This window comes from Chrysochloris asiatica, unplaced genomic scaffold, assembly GCF_000296735.1.
Source record: "Chrysochloris asiatica unplaced genomic scaffold, ChrAsi1.0 scaffold00135, whole genome shotgun sequence".
Classification (NCBI taxonomy): Eukaryota; Metazoa; Chordata; class Mammalia; order Afrosoricida; family Chrysochloridae; genus Chrysochloris; species Chrysochloris asiatica.
Genome location: NW_006408653.1, coordinates 2,102,836 through 2,121,370, shown reverse-complemented (window position 1 = coordinate 2,121,370; position 18,535 = coordinate 2,102,836). Strand labels below are relative to the sequence as shown.

Below are 18,535 nucleotides of genomic sequence, written 5' to 3'. Positions count from 1 at the left end.
TATTTTTCACACATACACACACACAAGAGAACAGCGTGTGAATTTTGTTTTGCTTTGAACACATTCACCTATGTTAGTTCAACTAAAAGGGATAGCGTCATGGAGGGAGTTCAGGAGAGAGACAAGTGGGTGGTGATGTGGGCGGCGGCGGGGAAGCGTGTGGAAGCCCAGTGGAGGCAGGAGGCCGGGCAGCCCTGCCAGTGTGGTGTGGTTCTGGTGAGATGATCTGACCTCCTCCCTCCCTCCCTCCTTCCCTCCCTCCTTGGCCCTGGAACCCCAGGGCCTCCCTCGGCCGACTTCTGGTTCATTCCTCAGGATGGTCTTTGGCTTGCTCCTGGTCTGGCTGTCTGTGTTTGGTCTCGTTCTGTCAGGTGTTGGAAGGGCTACATTCATCCATTGTTTTGCTGGTGCCTGTGGGAGCCTCACTTGCTGCGCTGTGAGGTGATTCCCTGAGGATATTTCTGCTCCTGCTGCTTCACCTGTTGTACAATTTCCCTGATCTTGCGCTGTGCAGTCTGCAGCAGGGGCAGGGAGGGAAAGAAAAGGAACCCAGGTCTGAGGACAAGCAGTGGTGGTGGTGGGAGGTCTGGGAGTGGCAGCTCTCCCCTGAGTCCCCCCTGTTCTGTAGGAAATGGTCACTCCTTGGCCTTCTTCTGCCTGGAAATAATGTGACAGAGCACCCCCTGACCCCCACCCCCAACTCACCCCAGGGCTGCCAAGGCTGATGGGTGGAGGCTAAGGGAGTCAGAGCCCAGCACTTTCCAGTTACCTACCTGACTGATAGGCCAGGAAACAGACAGGGACCAATGGCCAAGGTTTTGTGAAGGTCAAACAGCAACCACCCCGCAACTATACATACTCAGCTTCCAGTCTGCCTACCCACCTGCTTCTAGAGTTACCAGGAAGAGCATCAGTGTGGGATCTGAAAAAGGATGTGGGCCCAGACACTCATCTCTGAACAAGTGGAGAAGACCCTGGTCTGAATCTGACCCACCCACCTCACACCACATTTCCCTGCAGGGCCTCTGGGAAGACTGAATCCTTGGAGGGATGTGAGAAAATACACAGCGGGGTATGGTGGGGCTGAGACTACTGGGGGCTCAGGCAGGAACTTCTAAAGACAATGCAGATGGGATGGCAGATCTGTCAGATGTCAAGTCTGTCAGAGGTAAAGACAGGAGAGCAAGCTGACATTTTAGACACCTCCAGTGTAAGCATAGACCATTCATCTTCACTAGTTTAGGACAAGGACAGGGATTGCTCCAACCCAAAAACCAAACCAACAAAAATCATCAAAAAGACTGAGGCAAATTATGCTGAAGTGCTAGCCTTTCCAGAAAGAAAGAAAAGCAACTGTGTGAGGGAGGCATTGTGCCCTGAGAGGGTGGTAAGGTGGAAAAGAGGAGGAAGGAAGCAGCAATGGGGTCTCCTGCAGTTAGTACTGAATCCTCACTGATCCCCTGGTGGCTGGGGTGCTGGGAGGGTGGGCCCTTGCTGGATAGGGCCCCAGGAGACAGAGGGTGTGACTGATGACTGAGGCCTGAGTGAGGGCTGAGGGGGAGCTAAGACCTGGAACTTTAGCATTTTAGGGGGTTTGATTAAGAGTTTGATGCAAACGTTCTACATTTCCTCAAGCTCCTTTAGCATGCCCATGGCAAAGCAGGCAGTCAAGATATCTGAAGAGTCAGGAAGAACCAGAGAGAGGTTCCATTCTGGGGAGCAGGGGTGGGTTCAGGGCCTGTGGCTACTTGACAAGACCCCCAACAGCATGGACACAGAATGGAAAAGAGGCAAGACTGAGGGGTCCCAAAGCAGCATAGGTACCTGGCTAGCAAAGAAATGCCCGATAATCCTGACGATCACTTCCTCGTTTTCATCTGGCGTTTGGTCACGAGGTACGATGACTTCTGCACTGGTTAAGTTCTGCAGCTCGTTCACCTGTGAGCGAGAAAAGACAGTGGGGCAGGTGAAGCGTGCCTCTCCTTTCCTTCAACCTCAGACACCTCTGGGGGCTTCCCTGCTCCTGTCATGGGCCATGCTGGCCTGGACCCTGGAGGCTCAATCACAGGGAGAAAGAAGAGAGCGCAGCCTCTGATTCCACGGTGCCACTGCTAGGGCTGGGCGTTCTTACTCTGGAGATTCGTTTATGCCATTCCTGCACACGTTCGCAGTGATCTCCCAGTTGCCTGGTAATCCAGGTATGAAAACCACTGCTCTCAGGCATACCCAACTAGCTTCCACCATGAGCAGACAACTCCCCTTGTCTGATTCACCAGAGTGAGCTGACTTTCTCTGTTCCTTATTCTTCATTTTCACTCCTGCCTGTCAGTCTTGCTTAGGTTGGGCCCTATCCTTGGATTGTCATCCTTACTCTCTGCCACTCAAGACACAGCCCCTCTGTGAAGCGTTTTCTAAAACCCATTTCCTGCAGCCTGGCACTCCTCATCTGCCTCACAACATCTGCTTCCCAGTAAGACTACACATTTCCTGAGGGGTCAGACTCAGTCCTCTGGCCCCCACACAGCCCTGAGCACATGGTGACAGCTGACTGCCTCTGAGGGGCTCATAGAACTCAGTGACCGGCTCTAAAATAACCACATATGAACTGAAGGGTTCAGGAACGTACTCCCTCACAGACTCTTGAGTAAGTACAGGAAGTATTGCCACTAGGGTTCCAGGTCACACATACATGGGCTTATTCGAAACAAATCATGGTTAGACAGGTCTCTGAGATCAGGGGACGGCTGCAGACAAGTTCTCTCAGTACTACACTTAGACTTGTTAAGGGTGCCTTCAGAAAAAAATGGTCTAACCCTAACTGGCTGGCTTAAGTTTCTGAGGGGATCTGCTGGGTCAGTTAATTTCAAGGCAGAGAGGTCAACTCAAAATGTTATAGTGACTGTTTTTTGGAATTTCAAATGGGTCCTCGTCTTAATATTTTTTGAACACAGGACCATCGTAGGGGTTGATCAAGAAGAACTTTTAAGAAAATGGAAAACTGCACAGGTGAGAAAAAGGCCAGGAATTGTTTCCATTAAGACTGGAAAGCATCTTTTCATTCTTCAAGGATTGACAGGGCTGCCTATGAGAATTTCGTAGAAAAAAATGTACCCAATCCACCATAAAGCCCAGATTTCTTTTTACTCCCCAAACTCAAAGAACATTTAAAAAGAACATGATTTGAGGTTGCCAAAATTGTCCTTTTGATGTAATGTAAACCAAAGAGCACCAACTCCTTCATGAAAGGGTTAGAGGTCGAAACACAGCCTTTGAAAATGGACAGACCACGAGCGACCACCTAAGGTGCAACTTCTTGTCAGAAATGAAGATGAGTGAAGAAAATCAAAGACAGAAGGAAACAATTAGTTCAAAAGCCTAATGGATGCCATGAGCCCTAGTCACCATGATCCCAAGAACTAGATGGTGGCTGGGTCCCACTGCTGACCACTCTGAAAGGGATCACAATAGAAGGGCCTGGATAGAGTGGGAAGGAAACGGGGAGCAAAACTCAAACTCATAAAGAAGACCAGGCTTAATGGTAAAACCCTTGAGACGATGTTTTTTAAGCCTGGGACTCTACTCGCCCCCATGGCTCAGTGCTCAGCCCCATGATAGAAAAGTCTATACAGTATCTGCTGCCATCGAGCCTATACAGAAGCACACAGTCTCAGCTTTCTCACCCAGAGCAATGGGTGGTTTTGAACTGCTGACTTTCCGGTTAGTAGTCCAATGCCTAAGCTGCATGGTCATCCTGGCTCCTTAGAAAGGCCTACAAGGTGAACAAATAATACCAGGGAGGTGTGTGCTACTTCGGATCATCAACCATATGCGATCAGAAGGGAGCACTGGCTCAGGGAGAAAGTTCAGAAGCCAGGAAGGGACAGGAAAGAAGGGCCAATGGAAAAGGGAACACATGGGGAGGAAGAGGAATACATGCTGTTACACTGTGGGGTGCAATCAGTATCACCAAGAAAAATGCCTATCAACTGTTGAATAGAAATCCAATTTGCTCTGTTCTCCAACAAAACTTTTACCCAAATTATAACAATAAACACACACACACACCCACATATACACAAGGGGGCTTCAAAAAGTTCATGGGAATATTCCACTACCTTTTAATTCCATTTTCACACGAACTCTTTAAAGCCCCTTATATAAGGCATGTGAAGAGGAAGGAGGAGGAGAAAGAAGAGAAGAAACTATAGGCTTAGGTGGAGGATAAGATGAGAAACAACAGCTGCACATTTTGATATTTTTGTTAAATTTTCTATGATTTTGTAGTGGTATTTCTTGACTTACCCTTGTATTTGTTCTCTTTTACTTCATTCTGAGTCTGGCTAGGGCTCAATGTGTATGCCTGGGTACTGATCACATTCCTGGATATTGGGATAATCTACATTCCATGCGATTTTATTCTTTTGCAGAGAGGTGATTCATTATGAACTTGGCTTTGATTTCTCTGTCTTTCTATATAAAGAAATTTACAAAACTGCAAACAAAGACACATGCACTCAGGACTCTAGAGACTCCTCAAGGCCCTACGACCGAGTGCCATTTGGCCAATGTGCACTAGGCACCATTGTAACTTCTCAGGGTCCTCCCCACACCAGGTGGTACAGATCACCTGCTCATTCCTACAGCCTTCAGAGTTAGTTCTCTGGCACCTTTCAAATTACACAGTGTTACTGCTCCTTTCAGGTTGCAAACGTTGATAATTTTTTAAAACTGATTTCCTTCTCACCCACCACACTACTACTGAACTAGTTCCCCTACAAGGCATAACCAGGTCTGGAAAACATTGATTCCAGAAGATGAAATCAGATTTCAGAAAATGGAATCGGCAGCGAGAGTTAGGGCTCTGCAGTGTGGGGAGTCAGAAAAGAGTGTAAGACACTAGACCTCAAAGGCCCCTGACCCTGAAATTTAGAGAAGGTGGTCTGGCAAGTGGGTCAGCAGTTACTGGAGGTAGGGACTCTACATGCTTTGCTCTCCTATGGGATGCTGCTATATGTGGGCATAAAGGGAGTTGAAGACTGTGTTTGGGCAGTGTGGCCCTTGAGGGATCAGAGTGCCACCGAGATGTGGTATCACTGGGTAGGGACCCCAGTGTTTCTGGTGTCTGGCTCAGCACCATGGATTTGGGACATTAAGTTCTGGAGTGATGATGTTGGTTATTCTTGTCCTTGGGTTCCTCGTGCCTCAATTGCTCATGCTCTAGGAGAGGGAGAACTGCAGTTTGCTGGCCAAACACCATGACCATGTTGTAGGAGAGGAAGAGCCAGTGAAAGTCTGAGGCAGCTCGGGCTAGGCCCAGGGGAAGAAGCCAGCATGGAGCAAACTTACGGTTTTGCCGCCCTTGCCAATCACCCGGCCAGCTGTAGAAGAAGGCACTCGGATGTGGGCTTCAAGCTTCACCTCTTCTTTGGGGTTAAAGAAGTTTTCTTCTTTCAGCTTCCCAAAGATCCGCCCTTGAGCCTGTGAGAGCACAACATGACTGGTGTTAGGGAGTGAATTGTGTCCTGCAAAAATATAAATCCTACCATGTTGAAGTTGTGTGCCGTCAACCCTGTATAGGGTTTCTGAGAGTAGTTGGTGGGTTTCAACCTTGCAGTTAGTAGTCCAGTGCTTATCCTTCAGTGCCATAGCAGAACTGTAAACCCTACCGTACCTGTGGTTATATTCCCATTTGGGAATATGGTTTTCTTGGTTATGTTAATAAGACAGTATTTGTGCAGTGTGTGTTGACCTGTTCTCTTTTGAGATTTAAAAGAAACATTAATGAAGGCAGTAAAGAAGCCCAGTTGAGGGACGAGAGAAGCTGTGTCACATGATTACCAAGGACCAAGGAATTGCCTGCACATGCTGAAAAAAGATAAGAACCTTCACCCAGAGCCAACAGAGAAGGAATGCCTTTCCCTGGATTTGGACTTCTGACTTCCTAATCTGTGAGAAATAAAATTTCTGTTTAACAAAGTCACCCACTTGTGGTATTTCTGTCATAGGAGCTAGGTAAGTAAGACAATTAGTGCCTCTCAGAGTGAGCCGTACTAAAGCACATGCTGTGGCAGCACTGGAGAGTTCAGACAGCTCAAACCCACTGGGGCCAGTCTCAGGGGAAGCTATGTGTCTGTTTCTCACAGACCCTCCATCTAAAGTGACCACACTGAATCTCTCACCCTTTCTAAACGTGGCTTCATAGATCACCTCCTCTGGGAAGCTTTCTGTGTGAAGGGGTGGAATTCTGGGTCTTAGTTTCATATCCCTAGCATCTATGATTGGTTGGTTGAATGAATTTGTTCAGAGCTTTAGTTCCTTCCCACAATGATGTGCTCACACCTGTGGCTATTAAATGGTGCTGGTGAGAGAGGAGGGCACAGAACCTGATGAGTCTGATCTTGCTTTTCCTAGTCCGACTCATGTGGCCACAAGGTGGTTCTTCCTCGAATGTTTGCTAAATTGAAATAAAATTCACATAACATAAAACTCACCATTTTTAAAGTGTACACTTCAGCACAACCATCACTACTATCTAATTTCAGAACATCTCCAGCACCCCAAAAACAGACTCATACTTACCAGCAGTTCCAATTGCTCTTACCCCTGCCCAAGGCAACCACTAGTCTACTTTCTCTGTCTGTGGATTTGCCTGTTCTAGACGGTTTGCATAAACAGGGTCATACAAAACGTACCTCTTGTGCCTGGCTTCTTCCATTTAAGTACAATGTTTTCTAAGTTCATCTAGGACTTAGCAAGCATTAGAACTTGATTCCTTCTGAAGGTCAAATACTACACTGTATGGATGGCAACAGTGTGTTTCTCCAGTCATCAGCTTTAGGGTTACTGTCCTTCAGTGGTTCCACATAGGGTATTTTTGTCTTCTCAGCTCCATTGTAAATATTCTTAATAATATTTTTATATTTACATTTTTATAAATGAATATGTGTCTCTAACTTTGAGAAAACTCAAGTTACAATTTTCCTAAGGGACCAAAAAGGCCAACACAAAACAAAATGAACCTCACCAAAGAACTTCCCTTTAAATGCCATTTCCTCTGAGTTTCTCAGAATTGACCTTACAACCTGAGGGAACAAAGGATTCAATGAGTCTGAAACACTTGTCTTTAAAACCATGACTAGGGGACCACAGATATAGCGGAGGAGGTATCATGAGAACTGGCACCTGGAAGATTTACTTTCCCCATGGGAGAGAAAGGATGGAGGGCTTCCAAGTAGATGGCATCCACAGAGGAACTCGGTCAGCAGGGTGAGTCTGAGACAGTGAGCAGGGATGAAAGGGAAATGGAGGTTGGGCCTCTAAAGAAGAACTTGCCTCTGGAGCTCGGTGCCACCTGCATCAAAGACCCTCAGTTCCCTCAAACAGGCTTCAGGGCTGAGGTGGCCCTTGGCACTGACCTTGAACTGGGCTTCAGGGGGTCCGGTGATGATGACCATTCTTTCATTGACATCTGGACCTTCTGCTGGGGCAATCTGTGGTTCACAATGGAAACAGAAATACTGATGTTTGGCTGTACTTCCCAAGCCTTTTCTATCACAACGGGCTAGAAGAAAGATGGCAGGGCATCTGAATTTGGACCCGGTGCTTTGTGTGACCCTATGCTGCCTCCAGCAGGATCCCAGTCATAACTGTAATGCCCATGCTCCATTTGAGGCTTTGGTTACAGAGGGAGCCAGAAGCAGGTCAGCAGTCACTGCTTGTGTCTGCTCTGAGCACCAGCCTCTTTCAACAAACCAAGTCTTAAGAAAGAACCAGGGAGAATCAGTAGCTCTATGAAGAGATTGGTACAGGCCTTGCCAACCCACACAGAGCCCAGAAGGGCTAAATTAGAGCCCAGCTTGCAGAAAAGGTAACGCTGGTTTTAATTTTCAATTTACACAGGAAATCGGCTGTGAGTGGCAATTACGTTAAAGTGGGGATAGCAAGGACGACTTTCTCAATGGCCAATTAATCCAGAGTATGACAGCATCCAAGCAGAAATGAAGACACTTTGATTCCAAATGGGTTCTGTCCCTTCATCACTTACCATGTGGCCTTGAGCTAGGCCTCCCGTCCCTGGGATCTCCTCCACTGTGAAACGTGCAGGTTGAACCTTGCAAACTCAACACTCCCGTCTAGCTTTTTGGGCCTCTGATTTTTCAAACAATGCCCAGAGCAAGTATTGTTTGTTAGCGAGACTATTATTACTTCGAATTTTTTCCTACACATTCTGCCTCATGCCAAAAAAAGATTTAAGGCAACTTATAAATAAATGAATAAATGTACCAAAACTAAACCTAACCCAAAGCAAAATGAGCTCACAGTAAACCAGGCATTTATGAATATCAGGATGAACCGGGGTGAGGTTCGTACAAAGTGCATCCCATAAGATCCCAGACCTCTGCCTTTGGTGGGCCACAGACTCGGTTCTAAGCGTTCTGAGAATAAATACAAATAAAGAAACATGATCCACTGCAGGGTCACAGAATTCCTAAGGCAAAACAAAACCAGCGGTTCAAGGGGAGGCACCATTCCTGTTTAGAATGTGATACACATCAATGTTGCATTTATGTGTCTATCAGCTCTGGCCTACTGAGTCTTGGGATCCCTTAGGATTTAGTATCAGTTCAGGCTCTACTCTGTTTCCATCCCTGGGCCTCAGGACTTGGGCTGCTGACCTAGTTTTACAGTGACTGCACATCCGAGGCCTGCTCTTGTTGCTTGTGCTCGCTCTGGAAGGAAGGGTCTATTTACAGGATCTTTGGACAGTCCTCTGATATTTACAAGATCTTTGGACAGTCCTTTGATTTTGATTGCTGTGTGCAACGAGGATGAATATGAGACCCACGTCATCTCCTTAATGACTGAGCTTCCTGGGGGCTTTGCCTGTGCTGCAGCAGACTACTTTCCAGGCTGCTCAGTCAGCTGCCTCGGCAGAAAGACAGAGATTGCAGTGATTTTGTGAGATTGAGACCCTCTGGCAAGCCACATACCCTTGAGACTTTTAGTGAGAAGCACCACCTCCACTTTTAGACTCAGAGCCAGCATTATAATTTCTCTGTTTCAGTGTAAATGAGTGCATTGTTGTTGTTAAGTGCCGTCAAGTTGGTTCCAACTCATAGTGACCCTGTATAGGGTTTCCAAGGAGCAGCTGGTGGGTTTGAACTGCTGACCTTGTGGTTCGCAGTCCAGCGTTGATCCTACAGCGCCACACCAGGTTCAGTGAATTACTTTGACTCTTCTAGTCACAGTATTTGTGACTCTCACCAAACAACTGGGTGGGACCATGCAGAAAGGATGTATGGAACTCTAACACAGGTATTGCTCAGTTTTATTATCCTGCGGGGTATAAAATGAACCATCTCAAAAGCATGAATAGGGATCTCACTACTATCAAGAGAGAAAAGCAAGGAAAGAAATGCAACATTGGACTCTGAGATCCCTGCGTGCTGAAGCTCCTTGATCCAGGAGGCAGACAGCTGTGACACCAGAGGAGTAGCAGCAGAACCAAGAGCACAAGACAGAGTGGCTAGCTCCTGGCCCACAGAGCAAGCAAAGCTGAGTGCCTCCAAGTGTTTAATCAGGGGAGCTAGGTTTGACAACCCCCAGAGCTACAGCTAAGCACCTGATGCTTACTTAAGGCAGACTGGAATGCCTTGTGAGCATTTATTAGCAGAACTAAAAGAGCTTTGTGGCTGTGTGCTGGGGACTGGTTTGCAATATGTGCTCTTTGGTTGTTTAAACGATTATATATTCCTGTGTGTTTTTGTGTACACCAAAAAAGGGGATTGTAATCATTACAATGAAACAAGTCGTGATTGGTAGAATGCAAAACTGATGTCCTGCCATGTAGACTATCACTCAATTCCTAATAAAAGCTTAGAAATAAAAAAAAGAAAGAAAGAAACAGAGCTTTGTAACAAGTGGCCATGTGGCTGAAAGGGGCCAATGACCAGGAAGAAGCATGCCTGTGGGCACAGCTGAGAAGAGGCACTCATGAACAAAAAACAACCCTGAGCATTTCTGCTCCTAAACTGTAACTGGTTCACTTTCCTAATAAACCTCATCATTTTGAGTATTGTCCCAGCAGCAAAGTAGAGAGTGTCTTGGGAGGGCTGGTTGGTCTCAGAATTGATAAAGAAGATTCGAGGGTGAGGCATGTCTGACCTTTGCCTCAGAGGAATCTGTCTTGGGCTGATGAATCTGACTCTCCTTCCCCCTTGTGAGGTCAGTGGCAGTCAGATGCCACCCCCATACCATTTTAAAAAAACAAACAAAAAAACAATGAGAGACCAGAGAATGGGCACAGTCAAGAAGGGCTGGAAGGCTGATTCATGATTCACGATGACCAAATCAGTTCTGTTGTCGGTGTCTCCTTCCTAGTGACTCATGGCTACCTCACCCAGATTCTGAAAAGAAACCCCTCACTTCTCTGCTGCCCAGCATTTGCCAGCTCAGACCAGAAGTCTGGGAACTGCCTGTGTACTTACGCAGCCTCAGAGTGGCATTCCTGCAGGAAACACGGCATTGACTCATACTGTGTCTCCCTGGTCCAGCTCATTTCAGAGCTCAGGAGCAAAGTGACGCATCGCCACTCAACCTTGTTGCTACATAGAAGGGGTCTGGGAATGCTATGGGGTGAAGACCAAGGCACTGACCTCTCTATCTTTTTCAAAACTGCCCTCTGGGAACAATTCACAGGTTGCTTCAGTGGAAAACACACACACACACACACCCAGAAAGACGACGGCCGCCATCAAATCTTGGCTCGTAGGTTCTTTGGCTTTGTGGTGTTGGACAAGTCAATGAAATTCTCTGGGGCCTAGTTTCATCATGGACCCTGATCCTTTTCTCACAGAGTTGTTGACAGAATTCAGTGCATCTCAAACCACAGGACTGGATGCTGGGAAAGGCCCTCAGAACACAGCCAGTTCAGGGCCTTCCATACTTATCCCCACGGAGGCGGGGCTGCACCTGCCCATCAGCACCTGGACCAGCTGCATGAGTGCTTCCCCTCCCTGCCACACATACTTCAGGCTCTTCCTATGCCTTTCCACTATACAGGTGAGATTGGTGAGGCCTCTGGGCTAGGGGCAGTAATTTACCCAAAAACAACTCACTGTGCTCTTGCTACAATTCATGGACTAGGTTATTATTTTGTTTGCTTTTTAAAAAAATTTTTTCTTTCTTCTCCTAGAACACTTGCTGTGGGAGAAATTCCAGCTCTTCTTGGGGGAGAAAAGCATAAGCATTCTTTCTTTTCCAGTCATGAGACCTCTCATTGGGAATCCCGGGTTGTCTCCTGGTAGCAAATTATTTTACGTAACAACGGAAACTCTGTTTCCGCGAGTGTTTCATGAAGCCTGGATGAGCTCAGCATTCTGCCCGTGAGTCAGAGCCGAGAGCTGGCCTTGGAGCAGGACCAGGGACGAATAATCCTTCCCTTTCAGTTTCTCTGACGAGTCTCGGCATTGTGCTCGATGCGGCAGGATGTGGGTCTGTAGCTGCCGCCATGTCTCCACTCACAACCACTTCCATAAATCAAGCGGCCTTCCTTCCTGAGCCTCTCTCTTCAGTCCCAGGGCCCACACCAGGCTGTCCCCCGCTTCTGTTTATCTCTGATTTTACCAGCCCTTTCCAAAGAAGTTTTCATACTGTTTTTGCAAAGTTCTAGAGTGTTTGAAGCTGAGACTAATTAAAGAATCACAACACTAAGAGCTGTTCAGTGTAAATTATAGCTCAACTTAAGACCAATCCACCACTTGGAAAAAATCCTTAACTTCTCTTTGCTTTTATCTTCTTGGAGGATAGGACTGAATACCATTACTAGCATTTATGCTAATTCAATTGTTGGTTGAACAAAAAGGGAGTAAGAAATGGAAAGAAAGATGAGAGCTGATAGAGATAATCATGGAGGGAAATTTTCTAGATCCTGTGGGATTTTGTCTTGGATGGTGTAAGAGTTTCCTGGAACTGAGAGAAGAAGAGAGATCTGGTGTGGGAGAAGGTGAGAATCAAACAGCCACTGCGAGCTGCCTTACCTTAATAGAGGCGCCAGCAAATCTAGCAAGCTGTTTAATGTGTGCCCCCTTCTTCCCGATGATGGCACCCACAGCCTGAGTTGGGATGAAGAGATTTACGATCTCCTGCTCTGGATACTGGAAGAGCAAGACAAAACAGAAGACATCATTCCAAATGATGTTTCTCATTCAGGCACTCAACAGTTACCAACCACCTACTATGTGTGCCACGTGGAGAGAGAGTTCCAGTGACCAAGGAATGGCCAAGATGGCGCATGGGACTCTTCTGTAGGCACAGGGCTCTGCAGCTCTGAGGTCAATGGCATGAATCTGAACACAGACAGTGACAATCAAAATACACACTCCTCTTAAGCATCCCTGAGTCTGTTGGATCCTATAAGCTGTTCACAGGGTAGACTTCACTCAGGCCCTAGAGAACTCAAGAGGGGACTGCAAGAGGAACACGCTTTCAAGCTTATGTTTGATAAAGAAGGGTGTTTCTGCTTCTTAAAAATGTTATTATGGTGAAATATATACAACAAAATATTCGTCAATTCAACCACTCTTACGTGTACAATTAATATGTGTAATTTTCAAGTCAGGGTCAGAGAAAGGCACAAACACTGGCCACAGTGAGGTCAGCAAGCCAATCTATAAAAGTCTTGACTCTTCTTTCCAGACTGAATTTTCCTTGTCCAGCTCCAACGTCATTTCCTTTGTGAAGTCTTCCCCAATGGAAAAGCTAGGTTCTCTGGAAGTTCCATAATCTACTATAGTCATTTGATTACATGTTATCTCCAATCAGAGATGTGTCAACTCTGACTCATGCTTACTCCATGTGTGTCAGAATAGAACTATGCTCTATAAGGTTTTCAATGGCTGAGTTTTTGAGAGGAGATCACAAGACCTTTCTTCCATGGTGCCTCTGAGTGAACTCAAGCCTTTAACTTTTCAGTCAGCAGCTGAGCACATATGAACCACTTCAAATGGTTCCAGACATGTTATTATTGCTTAATACTGTCGTCAATTCCAACTCATAATGACTCTACCTAGGATTTCCAAGGAGCAGCTGGTGGATTTGAACCGCTGACCTTGTAGTTCAATCCAACTTTGTGGTCCAGTGTTTATCCTACAGTGTCACACCAGGACTCCTCATATAGCAAGCACTATGTAAACACCCAGTACATAGGAAGAGCCATTTCTTAGGACCGGGCACCAAATAACAAAATTCTAGAAGAAAGATGTTGTTATGTGCCATTGAGTCAGTTCCAATCCATAGTGACCCTGTTTAGGGTTTTTGAGGAGTGAATGGAGAGCTTGAACCTCCGACCTTGTGGTTCAAACCAACTTTGCAGTGCAGTGCATTAAGCGAAAGCACCACATCAGGACTCCAGAAGTAAGATGAGGGGGATTAAAAGAACAATGGGCTGAGAAAAGAATGAGATAGGTGGGGCCAGGGTGGGCTGAGGCTGAGAAGAGATGACTGAAGCTAGCTCTAAATTCTCAGAGCCACAGAAGGTAACAAACGATGGAAGTCAATCAACCCAGAGACAGACATACCTGTTTGGTATGACTTTAAAACACCATGGGAAATTAACCAAGAAAGAGGGACCAGAAATCAATCCTTATATTACAGAGGACAGAGTTAAGAAACTTTTCTGTGGTCTACTGGATTAGGTGTGCTTAAATTTATCCACTAAGAAAGATGGTGTGGGTTTTAATGTCCCATCTAAGCCCTTCTTCAAAGACTCTGACATGAGTCATAATTTAAAGCCCCAAACTTGGTAGATGACAGATCCCTCTCAAGTTGAGTCCTGCTTAGATAGAACACATAGGTATGTCCCAACACTTCAGGAACACATATTAAAATCCCAACTTAAAGAGTCAGCAAAATAGAGGCTGATGGCTTTACAAAAGTATCAACAGAACCATGGGTTGTCCCTGTGCCTTTCCAACAGGACAGACTTTTCAGGCATCCAACACATAAACTGAAGCTCAGTCCATGATTACTTGGGAGAGTGAAGGATTGCTAGGAAATCATAGTTGAATCAAAAGAGGAGTGAGTAGAAGTAATGGCCTAACACTTCTGCTCACTACCCATCAATCCTTTTCCTGGGTCAGTCTTGCAGGCTGAGGTGTCATAAGAGAACAGACTCAGGACCCTAGGAATCTAGGTGAAGAACCTCCATGTTTCTTGACCCATTCACATAAAGTCTTCTTGAGCCTCAGCTTCCTGTAAACCTCAGATTATGACAACTCCACTTCAAAGGGCTGTGGAGAGTCACCACCTGACACCTGAAATGCTACTCAGTGGGCTCTGCAAACCTTGAAACTGCCTTTCTGGTAGGCTCAAGATGGGGTGTGCATTGTGGTATTATCAAGAACAGTATTTTCTTTTGTCCTTGCTCCAGGATTTCTATCCTGGGCTTTTTAGTTGTGAATGAACATGTGCTTTACATTATTGATGTGCCTCCCTAGTGATGGGGAGTTTGTGTTAGGAGACATGCTTACTGTTGATCAGATGTCATGATTATAAAGTTCTCATTTATGTTGGGCTGAAATTAAGCTCTGGGAAACTTATGATCACTGGTCTTACTTCTGTACTGAGGCACAACACAAAACAAATCTACTTTCTCTTTCACACAACGACCCCTTCAGCACCTCTTCTTCCTCTTAATCCTCTTTCCCATGATCATTTCTGGCTGTCCTTCCATCACGGCCAGCACCACTAAATAAGCGCATGTGTGACATGCGGAAAATCCCAGCAAGGCATTTAGTATCTCTCATGATGCTTCATCTAAAATGTCTAGGCAGTGAAAACTCCCAGGTCCTTTTCGTATAATCCTTTATTTTCTCCACTCTTCATTATCCTGTGTTTTAGTTTTGAACCTAAATGCAGTGTTTGGACTTTTTCTTACTGATCTCTATTATGCTGGCTGTGGCCTGGTTGTCTAGTGTGCCAGTTTAGTTCAGTCTGTCACCATTGCATTAGCTAAACCTCCAGGTTTCAAGTCACATAACAAATCTATTATTTCTCACATCTTCATCTAAGAAATCAATAAAGGTATTAAACAAACCTGGTGTAAGGACAGGGCCCTGAGGCATTTGCTAGACGGAATGGAAAGTTACCTGTCTTGTAACCAGTAATGGTATTTTCATAAACGGCTCTGGATTCAAAACGACATGGTAGCTACCGTCAATCTTTTTTTTAAAATAAAACCAGGACAGCATGGTGATTGCCCATGGAAACATAGAAAAGTAGCCCTCCTGGGACTCTGTGAGGAGAAGGAAAGAGTTCTTGGGTAAAGACTGGTCATTGGAGCTCTGTGAGGATAACAAGATTTCATTTGCTACACTTAGTTCAAAGAGCTTCTTTGAAAACTGTGTTTATTAGTCCCAAAACACCTCCGAATCTGACTTCTTGATTGTTGATTTGCACCAGTTTCTTGTTACCGATGACATCTGAGCACTAGGAACATTCAACAGGAAGAGCATCAGCCCTCAGAAGAACCTCAGGTGCACAGAACTGCTAGGTAGTCACTGCACTGATGTTCTGTGAGGTGACCCTCCCAGGTTGGCCCAGAACCAGAAGACCGACAACACACATTCACTGGTGCTAGGTGAGAACATGAATCCATCAATGAAGGTGAAAAGGGGCGGATGGGGTTAACAGTGGAGCACTTACAGAATGATGATGCGGGAATGGGCCAAACTGGTGAGGAGGGTACAGGCTGGAGAAGTATCCGGAGTGGGTCTGCAGCAGGAGAGAAACAACAGTCAGGGAGCATCAACAAATTCATGTGAGGTAGTTCCCGTATGCAACACAGGCTCTTGCACCCAAGTCCACAGTGCTGTCTACAGACCAGTCTGTTTGCATCCCTGCCCTCCCCTCCACTTTCCTCCAAGGGAAGACTGAATGCTTGGCATAATAGCACCTTGCCACAACTGTTCTTGGATGGAATGCTCATCATTTCTGAGCTGAGCCAGGCTTTAGACCTCTTAGGAGCTTACCGTGGGAGCAAAAGCACATTGGTGTATGCATATACATGTGTACACACACACACACACTACGGAACCCAACACAAAATCACAAACACATGCTTTCTCTTGTAACCTGCTCCCAGGTAGAGAGGCAGGGCAGTGGGTTCTGTTTTCTGGAGAACTGTGACTTGTGGGTTCAGAGGAACGGAAAGTGCGAGGGTGAGATCCAACAGTTATTCAGAACAAATGAATGCACTCCTGGGGAATGCAATCCTGGCTTCCTCAAAGAATTAGAGAAGGAATGGAGAGAAAGGGAATAAATGAACAAATGGATTTGGGGGTAAGGGTGTAGGGGACAGGTAGGTAGCTGCAGATAGAAAAGAGAGCTGTTGTGAAATTTTTACAAAAAAAGTTTCACTATTGTTGCTAGTTGCTGTCAAGTCAGTCCCTGACTCACAGTGACATCATGCCACTGTGGTCCCTAAGGGTTTCATTGGCTGATTTTTGGAAGTAGATTGCCGTTTTCCCTAGTCCATCTTAGTCTGGAAGCTCTTCTGAAATCTATCTGGCATCCTAGCAACAGACAATCCTCCACTCACAGACAGGTGGTGGATGTGCAGGAGTGCACTGGCTGGGAATTGAACCCAGATCTCCTGCATGGAAAAAATATACAGCTGCTTTTTTACTGAATACCTACTATGTATATGATACTGTGGTATATCTCGATATCTATTTGTAAACTCTTTTAATCCTCACAATGGTCCTGCAAGACAGAAACACGTCTGCTTTTATATATTCTTTCGGGCAAGCCACTGGCCAGAGTCATCCACGTCTGGTTACTATGCTTTGCATAGTGCCATCACTGCACAGGAGAGCAGGTAAGAGGTTCTGGATCACCAGGGACCCAATCCCTGTGGGGCCTGGAAGGGAACCCCTGGGAGGGCAGTTCCAACAGTGAGAAGACACAGATGAGACATGGAGTCGGGAACCTGACTTTGTTTGAGGGCCTGTGAGCAACTCTCACAATGACATGTGTGTCCTTCACATGCTGACTGCAACTGGACAGAGCACAACTCAGTAGGGATGGAACCAACCTGTTCTTCTTTGGAGCTTGGAGAGTGGACTTCTGGATTTGGGGAAGAGGCAAACATGTGAACATAGTGTGTGTGGGGGGGGCTGGGGGGCTGGCTGGGGGGGGTTCCAGGTACTCTCAGCACCTGCCGGGAACCAAGCTCTGCTTAACTGGGATAATCATCTCTGTAGTACCAGCCACTGCACTTCGGACTTGGACAGAGGCTGCAGTGACACAGTATGTCCAGAAGAGGGTGTTATGAGATCAGTGTTCTCTTGGCCAATGAGAACATTGAAGGAAGTTGGGTGAGGTTTGGTTCACCTGGTCCTACTTCCTTCTTGAGGATTCCCTGACAAGAGCATCAGTTTCAGACCCTTGCCTGTGTAGGTATCTGTTCAGGAGACTGTACTACGCTGTGGGGCAGGGGGTGGGGGTGGGGGGTTCCTGCAGCTTTTCTACTCAGACATCATCACAGCAGAAGGGAGTCTCTGGAATCCTGGTGTGGCGCTGTGGTTAATGAGTTTTGAACTGCAAGGTCAGTGGTTCAAGCTTACCAGCCGCTCTTCAGAAATCCTATACAGGGTTGCTATGGGTTGGAACTGACTCGATGGCACTTAACAACAACAATCCTGCACAAAAACTTGTAGGGAGGTCAGGAATATACAAACCACAGCAAGGTTCCTATTTGGGGCTTCGATACTCCCAACATGAACACTGCAACAGATTTAGACCTATCACTTGGGATAGGAAAGAGATTTTTGATTTGGTTGTGAAAGAGTGGAAAGGACAAATTTCACACTCCCCCTTTTAATTCATGAATCACAGCTGGAAGATTATTGTAGGGAAAGAGTCCGGGTACCAGTTCTAGCTGAGACTCTGCCATTAATTAGCCTTTGTGTCTAGAAGTTGGTTTTGGAGTTTGAAGATCTGATTCTGAATCACTAGCGCTAAGTTGAAATAATTTGTTGCATCTTTTTTGCCTCACCCACAAATGGACTAAAATGATATTGACATCTTATAATATTGCTGTGAGGGTTCATTCAATTGTTCATTAAAACATTCAAAGAATGTTTCAGTACTCTTTATGGGAGAAGTAGAGTTCTTGACCCTGGGAACATGTCCATGTTGTTGATAAGTGCTCTGAGTAGGTTCATAGTGATCCTGTATAAGGTTTCCAAGGAGTGGCTGGTAGGTTGGAGTCACCACCTTGCAGTACAAACCAATTTTGCAGTCCAGTGCTTATCCTACAGTGCCACACCAGTACATGTTGTTGCTGTTAAGTACCACTGAGTCGATTCACAGCAGAACACAGTTAAGAGGAAAAAATGATTGTTATCAAAGAACTTCTTTCTCCACTGATGCCTTAGCTTCTTGGTGGTGGTGTGGTGGTGATAGTGTTGTATTGTAGAATTGGTTCTGACTCAGAGTCGAGTTCCAATTCACAGCGATCCTGCATAGGGTTTCT

The 18,535-nt window shown here is 46.0% G+C and overlaps 1 protein-coding gene across 1 annotated transcript in view; it reads right to left on the bottom strand.

Moving 5' to 3' along the window:
• Positions 1 to 422: 422 nt before the first annotated feature.
• IGF2BP2 (insulin-like growth factor 2 mRNA binding protein 2) overlaps positions 423 to 18,535 on the bottom strand; it is a 221,188-nt gene continuing 203,075 nt past the window's right edge. The window contains exons 11-16 of the mRNA XM_006869759.1: positions 15,703 to 15,771; positions 12,039 to 12,155; positions 7,416 to 7,490; positions 5,347 to 5,478; positions 1,825 to 1,938; positions 423 to 515 (exon numbers count right to left, since the gene is read on the bottom strand). Of these exons, the coding sequence (XP_006869821.1) occupies positions 423 to 515; positions 1,825 to 1,938; positions 5,347 to 5,478; positions 7,416 to 7,490; positions 12,039 to 12,155; positions 15,703 to 15,771 (600 nt within the window). The remainder of the gene's footprint in view (positions 516 to 1,824; positions 1,939 to 5,346; positions 5,479 to 7,415; positions 7,491 to 12,038; positions 12,156 to 15,702; positions 15,772 to 18,535) is intronic.